Consider the following 16,729-nt stretch of genomic DNA (forward strand, 5'->3'; position numbering starts at 1 on the left):
AATTGAAGAAGGAAAAGGGAGTTAGAGATACATGGCTTATTCGAAGCCATGTAACACTATTGATGCTTGATAGTGGGCCGAGAGATATTGTAAAACCGTCTTTACGATAAATGGGCCGCGCAAACCCGACAAGCATGCCGCTCCGTGATTGGCCGGCCCAAACGGCCCACGAGGGGCCGCGGCACTTCTGGCATGCCCAAATGCCAGACCGTCCAGTCCGTCACTGTATTCTGCTTTGCATCCGATTAGCGATTTTTATTTAGCCTATGGTCTGTCAAATTAAGCTTAGCATTCACAAGGCAAATTAATTTAGCCCATGTCTTTTACGCAGTGGAGAATGTGACAGCGCACGGCAAGAAAGAAAGTGCGTCCAAATTCACCCATTCTTTGCTGAACTAGCCTACTCCCGATAGCCTTCTCTTCACACAGATATTACATGTATCACAACACACGAAAGAGCTTTTTCTCAGCTTTTAAACGATGTTAGCCGCATACAGGAGCGCCTGCAGGCTTAAATGTTAAGGTACGCACAGACATCGGAACCCGCCCCCCCCCCCCAAAACATCAACACAAAAAAAGCGCATAACATAACAAGGGCTAACATATTTGAACGGAACTGATTTATTGAACGGATTTATTGAACTGATCGATCTAATGGGCACCAAGTTGGAGGACTGTGTCTCAGCCTGGCCGCTAGCCGTTTTTTGACGGTACCGGAGACGGCTGGCAAGCAGAGGACGCCTGTGCATCATTGCATTTAGGCTTTTTAGAAAATTATTGAAATAAACTCATTTGTTTGAAGCTTCGTTTACTAATTTTTATGCTGGTAATCGCACACGGTATGGTAGAACTACTGACTGATAGTTGCTGTTCTTCAATTTGGAGGGAATCGACACTGATGACACACAGCGAGGGGGCAAGCGATACAATTAAATTTTTTACTTTTCCAGTAACCAATCAGTTGTCATGATCACTCACACACCCAGCCCCATCTACTAGACCGGTCTCTCTATCGCAAACCCCATCCCTGCCCCGCCCCCGATCACACACAAACGTCTAAACGCGTCTCTCTCTCTTTCTCTTTCTCTCTCTCCCCCCGCGGAGCTTGTACGCACAGTCCGTACGGCCGTACAGCTGCAGGCGCCACTGGCCGCATGTTGTTGTGGTATACGTTTCGCGAGAAAAGTAACTTTAATTTTATGTTACATTCTGCGCCCATCTCCCTACCCATTCATCTCGGTGGAATACTTCACGAATTTTTCCCGAACACATGATAAACCATATATCAGAAGAAACAGCAGACCTTACCGAATACAAAGGTGTAAAGCATTCCCCTGTAGTTAGCCATTTCAGAGTAATCCGGTTTTACATTTGCAGCAATGTCTAAATGCACGTCTCCAACTTTGGGCTTCAGGTTCCAGTGTGTTTAAATTGTTCAATACATGATTTCACAACAGGCCAAAGCCAAATACAAAATAAATGTTACAAATATTGCCTAGATATCTGTAAATATTAAAATCAGCTGACTAAAGAGTTTGTCAAAGTAGCCTTAATGATCACAAAATGCTAAGCATATGCAGACTAGGCCTATTTTAGTTTCTTAAAGCTGAACTGTGCTTAAATTGTTAAATAGGCCTACATGATTTCATAACAGGTCACATAGAAAATAAATGTTAAATATAGCCTAGATATCTGTAAATATTAAAATCAGATTATTAACAGTTCTATGTAATATATCATGTTTGCTATTAAATAAGGGTTTTAAGGTGAAAAGTAAGTCATTTGTAGGTGAAACTGAGCGGTTTTGTTGCGTAGTGTAATTGTTGTGTGTGTGTGTGTGTGTCGGGTAGGGTGGGGGGGTTAATAATTGTGCCCACACCAAATTTCTATTCCCCCCCCCCCCCCCCAATCTGAGCAGCCTAGATCCGGGCCTGCTGGGTGGCCACAGAGAGCCTGAAAACTTAAGTGAAAACTTAACCATGATACTTTGAAGACCTACTGGCTGCTGTAGCAAGACAACATACCATCAGCCGTGTTAACTTACAATCGCCAGCTGACTTCTTCAAATTGTATAGACTAAGTCAATTACATTTCATAATGATTTATCAGCTGGTTCGTGGCGCAAGTACATAGATGAATGGTTATCATGTAAGTGGTTTCATTTAGGAAGCAGGTTCAATACCCACGAGTTGATATTAGGCTATTTGTATTTATTTTTTTGGTGGCATGGTCCAGTGCATGTAGCGTACTACAGACAATTTTGACATTTAATATGTCATGCATATTTGTATTTGTTCGTCTCCAGTTTCCATCAGAAAATCTGCAAGCGGCCACATCTGAAAAAGAAACGACATCAATCGTTAAACGTCACCAACGCAGCCAGTTAACATGGGTGCCAGTTGCCATGACACACCTGTATGTGACTCGATCAGTTGACACTCCATGTGCTGGCATGTCCAAATGGGGAATTATGCATAAATATCTGTTTTCTGATGATTTCACCCCTTTTTAAGTATGCAGAACTTGTCGTTTTCACATTTGAATATCATCAGTGTGACAATGGTAGGCCGGTGTTACATGGCAACTGGCTCCCATGTTAACTGGCTGCGTTGATGACGTTTCATGATTGATGACGAGTCTTTGACAGATGTGGCCGGCTTGCAGATTTGTCACTTTCTGATATACTAGAGACGCACACAAATATGCATGACAAGTCAAAATTGTATGTAGTACTACATGCATTGGACCATGAATATGCCACCCAAAAAACAAACACCTAAATTAACTCCACGTGGGTATAACCACGAATAAATTGACCTGTTTTCTTAGTAATAGCGTCTATCCACTTGCGCCACGAACCAGCTGACGATACTCGTAGAAATTGACTTCAGTTGTATGATTAAAAGAAGTCAGCTGTATGGCTACAGCTAACGTTATTATAATTGTAACAAGTTAACTGTTCATGTTATCTGGCTACCATGTTATCATGCTACCGTTGCCCAAGCCATTTAGTAGGCCTTCAAAGTATCATGGTTAAGTTTTACAAACGTTTCACTGAGGTAGGCTGTGGCCGCCCCTACCTGAAGTGTCTGTAGAGCCACATGAACGTCAGCAAATAAATTAAATTAAAATGTGTTGCCTAATTGTGTATCCTTTTGTCCAGCCTATTCTTTTAAGAATTCAGTTCATGAAACACAGGCATTGAAACGCACATTGCAATGGGCAGGAGAAGTCTATAACGTGTCCATATTTTACACAAACTTTGAGCACAGGGAGAGTGAAAACTCTTAGGCTTATAGGCTATTAACGTTAATGTTGCTGACATGTAAACATGGGTTTGATGTTTTTTTGATACTTTATTTCCCAATTCACGAGTTGGTACTTCTCCTGTGGTGCAACAGGTTAATGCCTATACATTGCTTTTTCACGCAGTCGACATGGGTTCAATCCTCCTCATCACACGTTTTTTTTTATTATTATTTATTTATTTTTAGACCAGCAACGCTTCCTCAATTTAGGCTACAGATACTAGGTGGCCACAGAGAGCCTGACCAGCAGTCAGTTAATGTGAACTTAACCATGATACATTAAAGACCTACTGGCTTGGGAAACTGCTGTAGCAAGACACCATCAGCCGTGTTAACTTGCTACAATCATCAGCTGACTTCTTCTAATTGTATAGACTAAGTCAAGTAAATTTCCCTATGATTTATCAGCTGGTTCGTGGCGCAAGTACGTAGATGAATGGTTATCACGTAGGAGGTTTCATTTAGGAAGCAGGTTTGATACCCACGTGGAGTTATTATTTGGGTATTTATTTTTTTGGTGGCATATTCATGGTCCAGTGTATGTAGCGTAAGCCTACTACAGACAATTTTGACATTTAAATATGTCATGCATATTTGTATTTGTTCGTCTCCAGTTTCCATCAGAAAGTGACAAATCTGCAAGCGGCCACATCTGTCAAAGAAACGTCATCACTCCTGAAACGTCATCAACGCAGCCAGTTAACATGGATGCCAGTTGCCATGTAACACCGGTATGTGACTCGATCAGTTGACACTCCATGTGCTGGCATAAAGCACATGTTATAATCAATCCATTTTACTCCTTTTTAAATAGCCTATCCACAACTTGTTTTCAGCCACATACTGATGATAGACGATTCTTAGAAATAACATTAAGGTATTTTATCCATTGACATTTCTTATTTACTTATTTTCAACATTTACTTTACCTTTTGTAACAAAATACATTTATTATGAATTGAAAAACAATGAATAAGTCACGACTTTTATTTTGAAGAATTGTCTAAAGGTGACCATATTATTGTCGCTGGCTTCACGCAGCTGCACTCTGCATTCGTGATGCATGCAACATGGATTTCAGACAGTCTGATGTGAGCACAAAGACCACTGTGCAATTGACAGGTGAGACATCATAGGGTTCGTTTAGTGTTTTTAAAGTCCCGTTTTAGTTTGCAAGACGTGTCCTTGCATTCTGTAATAGTAATCCAACGTTAATGTTTGAAAACAAACTCATACCAATTTAGTTTTGAGCTTTTAAGCTGATGGTTTTGGAATCACGTTCTCCGTCATGTGAACTAACCTAATTGTGTTAATAGTTTAACAGATGTTTAGTGTTAGTGTTAGCATGTCCGTTAACTAGTTGGCATCGGTAGGCCTACTTGTTTGGGCCACGTGTCAAGTGCAGGACAGTTATTCAACTGTTGTTATTGCATGGAGCTGGTTGTTAATGTAGCTGCATTTTAAAGTTACGTGACTTGCTGGACAGAGCTATGTTATGTGAATGCTCAGCATATCTGTATGTAAGCTAACGCGACATGTTCTAGTCAAAGTTAACGACGGAGTTTGTTTTAAGCTGTCAATTGCCATTGATTTTGGTATGCATGTTGACTTACCAAACTGTACCTTCGTGTATGCTTGAAAACGTACCAGAATTTGTATTGCGATTACTATTTGGCCGACTATTTCAGAGTGCATTATAGCTAAATCAGCAAAGCAACCTTTGTCGCAGGTGATAGGATATTTGTATTGAACTTTTTCTTTTGTATGTATGTGTGTGTTTGTGTAACAGTCATATGCCGCAGGTTGACAGTTACTTTGATCTTGAGGTGCATGTTTTTAGCCAATTTAGAACCCTCCACCTTTATCCCAATATCGAGTGACCAGGTGTCATGCGCGAATATCACCAACCCGACAGACCGAAACTTTCTTCTTGTTTTCTATCTTTCAGCTGCATAGCTATCAAGCTAGTTCTCCTGCTTCACTTCTTTTCAATCATTGTTGGTCTCTGAAGAGGAACAAAGGTTAACGCCGTCTGTCATATAGAACAAAATGTTGGACTGTACTAGTGTGACCCCCTTTTCAGTTTGTTACAAAAGGATCTTCACAAGTCTCGACAATGTTTAACACTATGAGCAACAGCCATTGTCACTACAAAGGATAATCTACCTGCCCAAAATTCGGAGGCATAATTGTTAAATCACACATAGTAACATAACTTGGGCTCAGACATAGTTGCTGTTTTGTTATTCAGTCAGCCCTGGTCAAACCCCTTGTGATCCTGTGGCCTTTGAGAAAATGGTGGACAGCTTGGCCAGTGGAGATGGCGTGAAGGACAGTAGAGAGTCGCTGGCCAAAGAGGAGAATGGGCACCTACCGGACCATGAGGAGCCTCAGCCCGTAACTCCCGAGTCCAAGGCTGACCCTGAGGCTCAGACTGGCATGCCGCCGCGGGCTTGGAAGTGGTCTGTCATCTTCCTCTGCTTCTATGGCTTCATGGTTCAGTTGAAGCCAGGGGAACCCTTCATCACGCCGTACCTGCTCAGCATGGAGAAGAACTTCACCAAAGAGGAGGTGAGCCATCTGCCAGGTGTTCCTCAAGGATCACCTTGTTCCATTATTTTGCTCCTTCTACAGTAACTCAATCGTATGCAGCATGTTGTAAATCTGAAATATCAGTTTATGAAAGGTCTTAAGAAGTTTGTAGCTGTTCTTATTTTCGTGGGTGAAATGTTTTAAAAACAAAAGAACAAACACAGGAAGTGTGGAAGAAACAGCTGGAGTGTACAGAGTACTTGGCTGTGATGTAAAATGTCTCTGTAAGCAGCAACATTCCTTTGCTGGTATAGCTGTGATACATGACTATGTCGCAGTGGCACAGTTATGGAGGGCCATTCAAAGATGCTTCCTGTTTTGCACAGACAGATTACCTTGTCTAAGCAGTGAACACAATAACTTGTTTTCAAAACGTAATCCTAAAAAACAGAACAGAGTGCAAGAGTGACTGACAGAAGGTGTGCAACTACTGGATTCTTCATGTAAGCTTTACATTGCAACCTGGAAGAGACTTGCCATTTTTAATCCTATTATCCAGCAGCAGGATTAATTAAGGCCAAGACGACCTTTATGCCTTGAGCTGGTGCACACAGCACTTCACAGATAAATAGTTAAATATAAACAGTTGATAAACAGATAAACAGTTGTTTATGAATAATACTGCAGACCTATACAAAAGCTGTGACTTACCATTCCACTTGCCATTATGAATGTGACATTCATTTATGTTTGCATGTTTGTAAGCAATCAGCAGAAATTATTAATCATGAAATAAGCCTAATTTATTTAGTTATAAAATCTTGGAGCTTTTCCTCTGCTTGGTAGGTTAAGTAACGTTGCTTATTTATTTTGACATGATAACATCTTGTTTCAAAGTTTATTTGTGCCAATTCAAGCTATTTTGGTAACCAAGTCTAATGTTACTAAACACTGCCAAACGGTAATGTTGTTGCATGAGGTGACCATGTGTGACAGTGTGTGCTGCTCTAGGAAAAGTAGCCTACAGTCAATTTCCATTAAGCCTTTGGAAGTGACATTCATTTTGAGACCTTTCCTCAACAATTGGCTTGTCATTTTCCTATATTCAGTAGCCTATACATTTATTACAATCACGCTATAAATGGTTTTGGCATAAGCCTGTTTATAATTAGTTAAGCAAGACCTAGGTCTTAAAAAAACCAAGGTTGGTTCTGAAGTGTTTCTCAGCCCAGCTGGTTTGGCAACGGTGCTTATTTAGGTGTTGAGCGCAGGGCTTGTTCAAGTCCCGCAACTCTAGCCATCATAATGCGAGAAATTCCCGCATACACTTTTACAGCCTGTTTGATGACGTTAATATAATCATTAAGTGGCGTGAATGCGGTGCTATTGACCGGACTGATCAACTACCGAGTTGAATTGAACATAGCCTCATGCAGACGCAGACGCAGACGCACACACACACGGAGAGAGAAAGAGAGAGAGAGAGAGAACCACTTTGCGCTTACGCAAATAGGCTACGCAACCATGGCCAACTTTTACATCTGGAAAGAGCTCCTTGGTAACTATCCTGCTAGCTCAGGTCACGTCAACACTTGATCCCAGAAAGATTGTCTTCGACATGTTAGTTTTTTGAACATTTATTGTATCTAATGACATAGAAAACATAATGATTTGCATCCACATACCGCACTATGCACAACTTTTATTCACTAGCGACTATAGCCTAAAACAGGGTTTTTCAACCTTTTTTGTGCCACGGCACACTTTTGACACTTAAAATGTCCCACCCACGGGACACTAACATCCTGTGTGAAGAAAAAATAAACATACCATAGCCTAAAATTTCAAATAATACACAGATATGACCTTATTATGGCTTCTATGCAAGACCTGCTCAATAAAACAAGCACCCTCTGTTTCATTTGTAGGTGACTATATCTAATTTAAATGTTGTTATGAACGAACTGGATATGTGATGATTCTGTGAATGCTGGATATGGGGCCCCGTTGTACAATGCCTGCATACCACAAATAGTGCAAACATACAATCAATGAGAGCATGTGGTTATAAATTCTTTGATGCAACAGTTGCTTTTATGGACCAGTGAGTGACATTTGGGTAATTTTCTGGGGCACACCTCTCACGGCACACTAGTGTGCCCCGGCACAGTGGTTGAAAAACACTGGCCTAAAACCGTCAGGCTGAAGGGAGGCTAATTACTCCATAGAATTACTCTCACGTATTTTCTTAAAGTGACAGGCACTCAATTACACCTACTCATCACCAATGTGCACTCAATTAGACCTACACAACACATTAAAGTGTTATAGGTTAAACGTCAATATGAGGCATTCAAATTACTAAATATGTTTAGCTACTAGTAATTACTAGTTAAACGCTATACTTTAAAAAATGCATTATTAAATAAATACACTCTATATGAATTCAAAAATATATGATAGAAACATATCACATAAGCTATCATTTTCAGTGTGTGTTTGTGTGTGTGGAGAGAGTCAAGCAGAATCTAGGATGTCCACTGTTGTGAATGATCCCACTACAGTATATATTACTGATGACGTCAGGGTGGTGGGGGCCCCAAAATGAAACACTTTTTTAAAAAAGTATCGAAGAAGTATCGAAATCGCAATTCTTGACTTGGTATCAGAATCGACCCACCCCCCTCCCCCCCCCCCCCCCCCCCCAAATTGTGTAAATCACCCCTACATGAATAACCTAAGGGGGGAATTCCCCCCCATTTTGAAAAATGAATTTTAAGCCCTGTGAGGTGGCTGACTGGCAGTGCACGACAGCATGAGTTTCCCCTGGGCAGCTGCAGGCCAGTGGTCGGCTCTTACTGTGACCAAAGTTCACATTCCTTTGAAGTGGGTCAACGCCGGCCTGATTTAATCTTTTGCCAAAAAGGCAATGTGAATCCACAGGGCCTTGTTTTTCCCACAAACCCCGCTGACTCATTTCAGTTGGATTGTTCTTTGGGGTTTAAGCCCCTCTTTGGTAGAGAGCATTACTTAAGTGGTTAAAGTTTCTTTTGTGTGGGTCTGTTTTACTGAATTAAGGTACTGGTCAGACCATAGCAGGTTCTGGAGGGGCTGAGAATTTAGGCTTCTGATGCAATATTTCTCACTCTAAGTTTCTTTGTGTGGAAAAGAAGACTTTAAAGGGACACCAGGCAACGTTTTCGTGTTAATTAATCATCTTCGTAAGTCGGTATATGGTTAAATGACTCATTACGGGGCGAATGAAGGCTCTCTCGCCCGCCCCTACTGCCTGTAGGAAGAATATCCCACTTGCAAGTTCGGTGTATCCTACCCGCCGACTGAAGTAGGATCAGTTTACAGCACAGAGGCAGGCTAACGAAACGCTAGAGATTGTTGCAAACGTGTGTATAATGGCAGAGCCGGCGAAGAAGCAGCGAAAACCCTTGACTGAAGACACAAAAGAAAAGGAAAAGAGCTTCAGACCGAGCGAGGGGGACTTTTGTAGAGAAAAAGCATCAGGCTTGCCTGGTGTCCCTTTAATTACATTTCCAAAATGGCACAGATTATGTAACAGAATCCAGTTTTTGGAACGTCTATTCCTGGCATTTACATTATTTGGACATATAGATTTATTATTGCAAGATACTTGTTGCATAATTCCGTGTCATCACATGGCATGTATTTACTGTTACCTGCTAAGACAAACATAGATTAATGTTTGTGTTGACACAGCTCCTTCTTTCAGCCCAGCGTAGCTAAATTTGAACCAGTTGTTATTGTTATTGTGGCTCTTTCTCAGGTCACTAATGAGATCATCCCGGTGTTGTCCTACTCGTACATGGCGGTGCTGGTGCCGGTGTTCCTCCTGACGGACTACCTGCGCTACAAGCCTGTGCTGGTGCTGCAGAGCATGAGCCATGTGTCCATCTGGCTGCTGCTCTACCTGGGCTCCACCCTGCTGGAGATGCAGTTCATGGAGTTCTTCTACGGCATCACCATGGCGGCGCGCGTGGCCTACTCCTCCTACATCTTCTCGCTGGTGCCACCGTCCGAGTACCAGCGCGTGGCCAGCTACTCGCGCACGTGCGTGCTCATGGGCGTCTTCGCCAGCTCGGTGCTGGGCCAGCTCTGCGTATCACTGGGCAACGTCACGTACGCCACGCTCTCAGCCGTCTCGCTGGGCTTCGTCAGCTTGGGCCTGCTGCTGTCCACCTGTCTGCCCTGGCCAGGCCGGAGCATGTTCTTCAACAAGACCTGGCGCGCCGAGGAGGCTAAGAAAGCAGCAGCTGCTGGCGGCGCCGCCACCCAGGCGGAGTTGGCCCAAATGCGGCCCAGTGGCAAATCGGCGACGCTCGTCCCATCCTCGTCTTCCTCCTCATCCTGGAAGGACTCCGTGTTCGTGAGCATGCTGAAGGAGCTGAGGAATGTGGTGCGTGTGCCCAGCCTACGGCTCTGGAGCCTGTGGTGGATATTTAACTCCACTGGCTACTACCTGGTGCTCTTCTACGTGCACACTCTGTGGAACAAGCTCGCCCCCTCCACTGAGAACAAGGTCTACAATGGTGGAGTGGAGGCAGCTTCCACACTACTAGGTGAGACTCCTTGTTTAAAGGAACAGTCTGCTATTTTGGCTTAAAGGTTGTTGATAATTTGACCTCATCAACCAAACAAATTTCATCATGCCTTCTGAAGGTAACATGTTTATTGGCAGGAACTGTTAGCGGCTCGGTGCCTCCATGTTTGTTTTCCATTTACTGTCTGTTTGCAAAAAAATAGTTTGTTTCTTGTGAGCATGCAATAGAATAGGGCACAATCAATGAGGAGCAATTGGTAGAATTAAAATATGACCGAGTATGGATTTGAATCACAGATCTCATCTTTTGAGAGAATGATGGTACTGTGTTTTCAGCATGTTGCCAGAATAGCTTATGAGATGCCACACGAGCTTAACAACTACAGGATGATTGATTTTTGTGATTTACACAAATATGGATCTGTTTGTCTAATTAGATCACCTCTTATCCCAGAACATAGCCTTAGTGCAGTGTGCCAAGATAGTTTAACCCAGTTATGCTGTAACTACTGCCACAACCACCTGTCTTGTGGGAATGCTGGTGTCAGTCATACTTTGACAGCTTGATTCATTAGTTTGCCACTGCGGTTTGCAGTTTTCACTTACAAGTATGTACTGAACTTTCCCTTTAAAGTGTTACTGCTGTAATCTAGGCTAGTCAGTCGCAGATCAGTGTGGTAATGGTTTAGTCAATATGTTTGTGTCAGAAATATCAAAGAAAGTATAAATAGAAAGAAGAATGTGTTGCTTACCACACATTTCTCAATGGTGTGTTGCGTTAGCTGCAAGGCCTTGTGATTCATGTTCAGGGTGTTCTCTTTAATTGCAGCTCAGTTGAGACCTGTAAATCTGATCAAATGATCAAATAAACCCAAGTTGACCTTGAACATGTCACTTCCCCTAATACTGTAATGTCAGTTTATCACTCACTGCATGACCTTAAAGGGACACCAGGCAACGTTTTCGTGTTAATTACTCATCTTCGTAAGTCGGTATATGGTTAAATGACTAATTACAGGGCGAATAAAGACTCTCTCGCCCGCCCCTACTGCCTGTAGGAAGAATATCCCGCTTGCAAGTTCAGTGTATCGTACCCGCCGACCGAAGCAGGATCAGTTTACATCCTGCATCCACAGCACAGAGGCAGGCTAACGAAAACGCTAGCGATTGTTGCAAACGTGTGTATAATGGCAGAGCCGGCGAAGAAGCAGCGAAAACCCTTGACGGAAGATGCAAAGAAAAGGAAAAGAGCTTCAGACCGAGCGAGGGAGAGTTTCGTAGAGAAAAAGCATCAGGCTTGCCTGGTGGCCCTTTAATTTATATTGACTTGTAGAATTCTCCTTGATTAAGTTTTGAGTAAATTTGCTTGTTGCTTCTGAGCAAGTCACTTAGATCTGAGTTGCTGCAGTTGGCCTGTGGTAAGTTCACAGAAGGTCTCTTTGGAGAATGTAGTAATGTAAACATGATGTAATGATGGTTTCAGGTGCCATAACGTCGTTTGCGGCCGGTTACCTGAAGATCCGCTGGAAGCTGTGGTCGGAGCTGGTCATCGGCGGGATCACGGCCATCATGGCCGCCCTCCTGCTGCTCATGGGCAGCACGGAGAACATCTGGGTGTGTTACGTCACCTACATCCTATTCCGAGGCTTCTACCAATTCTTGGTTCCTATCGCCATGTGAGTTTCGCAAGCGCTTTTGCTTATTCAAAAGGTTTCACAAGTGTCCAAGTGCACTACTGTACATGCCAACGTGTAGGTACAGTAATAACAGGCGTGTTTACTAGCCTGCACTATCCTGCCATCCTGTTAATGATTGACAGGGGGCGATGAGTTTCCAAGAATTTGTGGACTAGTTATCATGACACTGTCAGGTGACTGATGTGAAAGCAAGGTGGTGCAAGATTAACTATGAGAAGCAGTGCTATTTGATTTCATGTGACTAGGATTGTGGCAAGTCCTGTGTTTATTCCAAGTGATCATTCACAAGTTTGCAAAATTCAATGGAAATCTGTTTTAACTATTTATATTGTTGTACAGTTGTAGTCCCTTATTTTTTCAAGCTATTTTTTTTCCATTCGCTTTATGTCCGCACATTTTTTCATATTTTGATTCTTTCCCTTACTCTCGTTCTCCAGTTTCCAAATCGCATCTTCGCTGACTAAGGAGCTGTGCGCTCTGGTGTTTGGTGTGAACACTTTCCTTGGGACCATCTTCAAGTCCATCATCACCCTCATAATCGCTGATAAACGAGGGCTTGCTTTGCCAGTTGAGTCACAGGTACGAGAGTTTGATTTCTTTCTATCCCAGATGAGGCTTTCACGGCATATCTAGAAATTCATACCGCAGACAAGCACCACCACTTTTGTATTGGCTGAATCTTGCTCGTGATTCAGGCATGAGCAAGGCGATTTTAAGATTTGAAAATAGATAATTATATATAACGATTTTAAAGCTTTTTGATAACCTCAGACACAAAAATGATTGATTTAAGCCCAGAATACAGCTTGTTGGATTGGAAACCTCATTCCTTGGAAGGCTTGCAGGAACGTTGTTTTTTCGTTGTTGGAAAAAAATTCTGTTTTTTTTCTGTGTCTTTCTCTTTGTAGTTTTTTGTGTACTTTGGCTTCTTTGTGGTCTTGACGGGGGTCTACTTGGCAAGTGCGGCCTGGGTCATCACGCAACACTATCGGAACACACACAAAGAGGGCGAAGTCCCGCCCACAGCCATGAGCCCCATTGAGTCCGAGGCGACAGAATCAGAGCCTCTGTCTAATGGCGGCGGGGTGAAAACATGAGCAAACTCAGGTACCTGCCACTGACCTTAAAAATTGTGTTATCCCCTTGGAGTACAACCGCAGGGAATGTCCACACACTTGCTCCCCTTTCAATTATTTTTTTGGAACTTTCACCAGCAGTTCCGTTTTGAGCCTCTCGCTCTTCATCAGACTGTCTGATGAAGATCCAGCACCTGTTTTGGAAGTGCGCACCACAAAATGTTTCTTGATTATCCCTTTAGAGACAATTTTCAACATTTTAAGTTGCACTTTCAGTGTCATTTTTCCTTGCGCTAACAGGAGCACATGCAGGGGGCAGCCACTGGTTAGCGCTTTGGACTTGTAACCGGAGGGTTGCCAGCCCGACCAGTAGGAATGGCTTAAGTGCCCTTGAGCAAGGCACCTAACCCCTCACTGCTCCCCGAGCGCCGCTGTAGCAGGCAGCTCACTGCGTCGGGATTAGTGTGTGCTTCACCTCACTGTGTGTTCACTGTGTGCTGAGTGTGTTTCATTAATTCACAGATTGGGATAAATGCAGAGAACAAAATTTCCCTCACGGGATCAAAAGAGTATACTTATACTTACTTACTCACACTGTGGCCAGACCTAGGTCAGACACACAAAGTGGGCAGAGCCTGGCTGAAATGAATTAATAAAAGATTTGATTAAAGTCGACCAATAGCAGTGTACCTTTTTAAATTGAATGCATCAGATGAAATTACAGTAGCCTCTCAAATCGCAATCTCAATATTGTTCCTCGTCTGAATAGTTTTTCCAAAGAATAATATGTAACATTTCTTCTGCTGTTCCGGACCATTAAATTCACAAAAACATGGCTGTAGCTTTTTCAGACCTGTTTTAAATGCCACATCCTTGCGACCAGGCTGTTATGAATGTCCCATTCTTACCATAAAGGGATGTTGATATTTATTTGCTGCTAGATAGATCAGAAAATAGAAGAGAAAACAACGAACATTATTCTTGGTTGATCTAACTAACAACCGTCATTATTTGTTTTCTATTCATCTTTCCAGGTGGGAGATATTGTGACTGTGAGTTGATGCTGATTCAGAGGGTGACTTTACCTAGCAGATTGCACGGGATTTACTGCACAGCTGTATACAGTAATGACTGTAGATGACAAGGTAGAGTGATCCTTTATATGCAGAAGTGCCTTGTGCCACGGAATCTTAGATCCGTTAATGAACAGTTGTTACACATGTAACAATTTGAACCTCAGTTTGTAGAAGTAGTAGTGTTTGCTACTAATTCTAGCCCATTCAGAGCACACATTATTTGTGAATTGTTTTTGGATTTCTTTTGGTGTCTTCAGTCACCAGAAGAATTGTCAGTGTTCCACACCATTCACTTTTAGAGACACATTTTGTTGTATAGTGACTGATACATCAGTGCTCAAGACTTTAACTTTTAAACTTTTTTTGCTGGTATGTTTTTAAGTTGTGCTGGAAGCTCTTTTAAAAAAAATGTTTTTAACAATCGTCTTTCCTGCTTCGGATCGTTGAGAAACGTTCAGGTGACTATTCAAGTCAGTACAGTATTTATTGTTATTTTTTTTTTGCCAAGTGAAATATGGGATCATTACATAAGGATATGTAAAATGTGTTTCAATGAAGGACCCACACCACGCTTCCCTAGAGGGACCAAATGTTATTGTGCCACAATTCTCTGCATGCGCCCCCGGTAGTTAACTACAATTTTTCTTCTAGTAGGTTCAGGTCCACAACTGTTCAGCAGTCTGTCGACATTTGTCATCCTAAGCCAGCCTTTGTCTAGCCATGCACTATATATATATAGTCTTTACTGCTTGTGTAAACAAGCACAGACGTTGGTACGTTTATTCTTTGCCTGACCTTGTGACAAAATAATATCAGTGGAAGTGTAGTCTAGTAAACAAGCACAGATGTTGGTACGTTTATTCTTTGCCTGACCTTGTGACAAAATAATATCAGTGGAAGGGTTATAGAACTTGTATATGTCAGCATTTTACAGTGAAAACACATGTAAGAAATGTTACTGAATAACCAGCCTTCGACATTGTCAGTATTGTCGTACATATGGCACAATAGTCCAACCAGTCATGCAGATGTGACACATGCTGTTTTAATGCTGGTGAGGGTTGTGGTGGATGCTGCATGTACCTGCCTGCCTCTTCTCGAGGGGGAGGTGTCAGATCAGTCAGTCTGGGCGATTACTACACTGTGTTCACAACACATTGATACGTAGGACAAAGTAGAATGTCAGGAGTTAGTATGCTGCTTCACTGATTTCTGGTTCCTAGCAATGCAACAAAATGCTTCCAGTTATGATATACTTTATAACTATATAATAGTTTTATCACTTTTTTATCCTTAGAATTTGACCAGTAGATGCTGGGTTTTGCTGACAATATCTTTTCCAGATTGGCGACACTCCTATTGTTTGATTGTTAATGTGATTTGTTGAATAACTCTGATTACTCAGTGATTTTTTTTTTTTTGGAGTTAGTCTGATTATCATCTTAGTTAGAGCTAGCACTTCAGGAAAACTTCGGTACGTCTCTACAGGGTTACCAGTACACACAGCAGAACTGCAAACTAGAATATGGTGTCTATGGCCCATGTGAAAACATATGTCTCTACAGGGTAACCGGTACACACACCAGAACTGCCAACTAGAATGTGGTGTCTATGGTCCATGTGAACTTTCACACTAGTGCAATGATCCTGTAATAATATGAAGAATTCCAAAAAATGTTTTAATGTCATGTTCACTGATTCATGCAACTTAAGTAGGAAGCTATTTTAAAATGCGTAGGAATGTTCACTTAACTGCACTTCTCTGATAGATTTTGAAAAAGGCACTTTTATCATTTTTGTGGAAGAAGGCCTTTGGGAAGCTAAGGAATCAGATTACTGTGATTGCGCCTTGTCACACTGTATCATTAATAGATAAACATAATTTGAGTGATGGTAGTTCTGCTTTGAGTTGAGTTTTAGTCCTACCCTTAGCTGGTCAGGGAAGCCACCATGGATGTGGTTTGAGACGTCAGCACTCAACACTGTGCACTTACTGATTACTATTAAAAACAAATCATTGACAGAGGACAGCTTTTTTTTGTTTATATGTAAGAATATTTGGATGCAGTTTACAGCCTTGGTGGGGCATGAGTGATTTTTATGGGCTTTTGTAAGCTGAAATGTCACGATGTAGCAGCAGAATGACATGCACATATTATCTTAACTCAGATATTATCTGTGTTGGATGTGGCTCAACAAATGATTTCTCTAAGCAGCTGATCCTTATTATGTATGACCCAGAATATGTATTTTTTTTCTTTCCTAAACTGATTTTCTTTTGTTATGCTTGAGTTTTATACTAATATTGTTCTGGATGATTTTGAGTCATAACTGTGGAACTACTATTGCTGTTTTTGGTTTTTTTTTTTTTTATCAAATAAATGTTTGCAATAAGTACCAGTGTTGGTTTTACTTGTGATCAACATTATATTTGATTACTCCAATAAAATAATACACTTCTTGATAA

General features: G+C 41.8%; 1 protein-coding gene across 2 annotated transcripts; it reads left to right on the top strand.

Moving 5' to 3' along the window:
* Positions 1-4,362: 4,362 nt before the first annotated feature.
* slc19a1 (solute carrier family 19 member 1) lies at positions 4,363-16,727 on the top strand. 2 transcript variants are annotated; one of them, XM_076303259.1, is made up of 7 exons: positions 4,363-4,430; positions 5,560-5,879; positions 9,640-10,432; positions 11,897-12,089; positions 12,548-12,689; positions 13,019-13,217; positions 14,221-16,727. In XM_076303259.1, the coding sequence occupies exons 1-6, from the start codon at positions 4,379-4,381 to the stop codon at positions 13,205-13,207; spliced, it is 1,689 nt and encodes a 562-aa protein (XP_076159374.1). In that variant the 5' UTR covers positions 4,363-4,378; the 3' UTR covers positions 13,208-13,217; positions 14,221-16,727. The 2 variants fall into 2 exon arrangements, with proteins under 2 accessions (XP_076159374.1, XP_076159375.1); XM_076303260.1 differs by having other exon boundaries at positions 4,372-4,430; positions 5,257-5,879.
* Positions 16,728-16,729: the final 2 nt, after the last annotated feature.

This window comes from Alosa pseudoharengus, unplaced genomic scaffold (genome assembly GCF_046254945.1).
Source record: "Alosa pseudoharengus isolate Yale_2024_CS ecotype anadromous, Long Island Sound unplaced genomic scaffold, YU_APseudo_1.1 YU_APseudo_1.1_scf_24, whole genome shotgun sequence".
In the NCBI taxonomy this organism is placed as follows: domain Eukaryota; kingdom Metazoa; phylum Chordata; class Actinopteri; order Clupeiformes; family Clupeidae; genus Alosa; species Alosa pseudoharengus.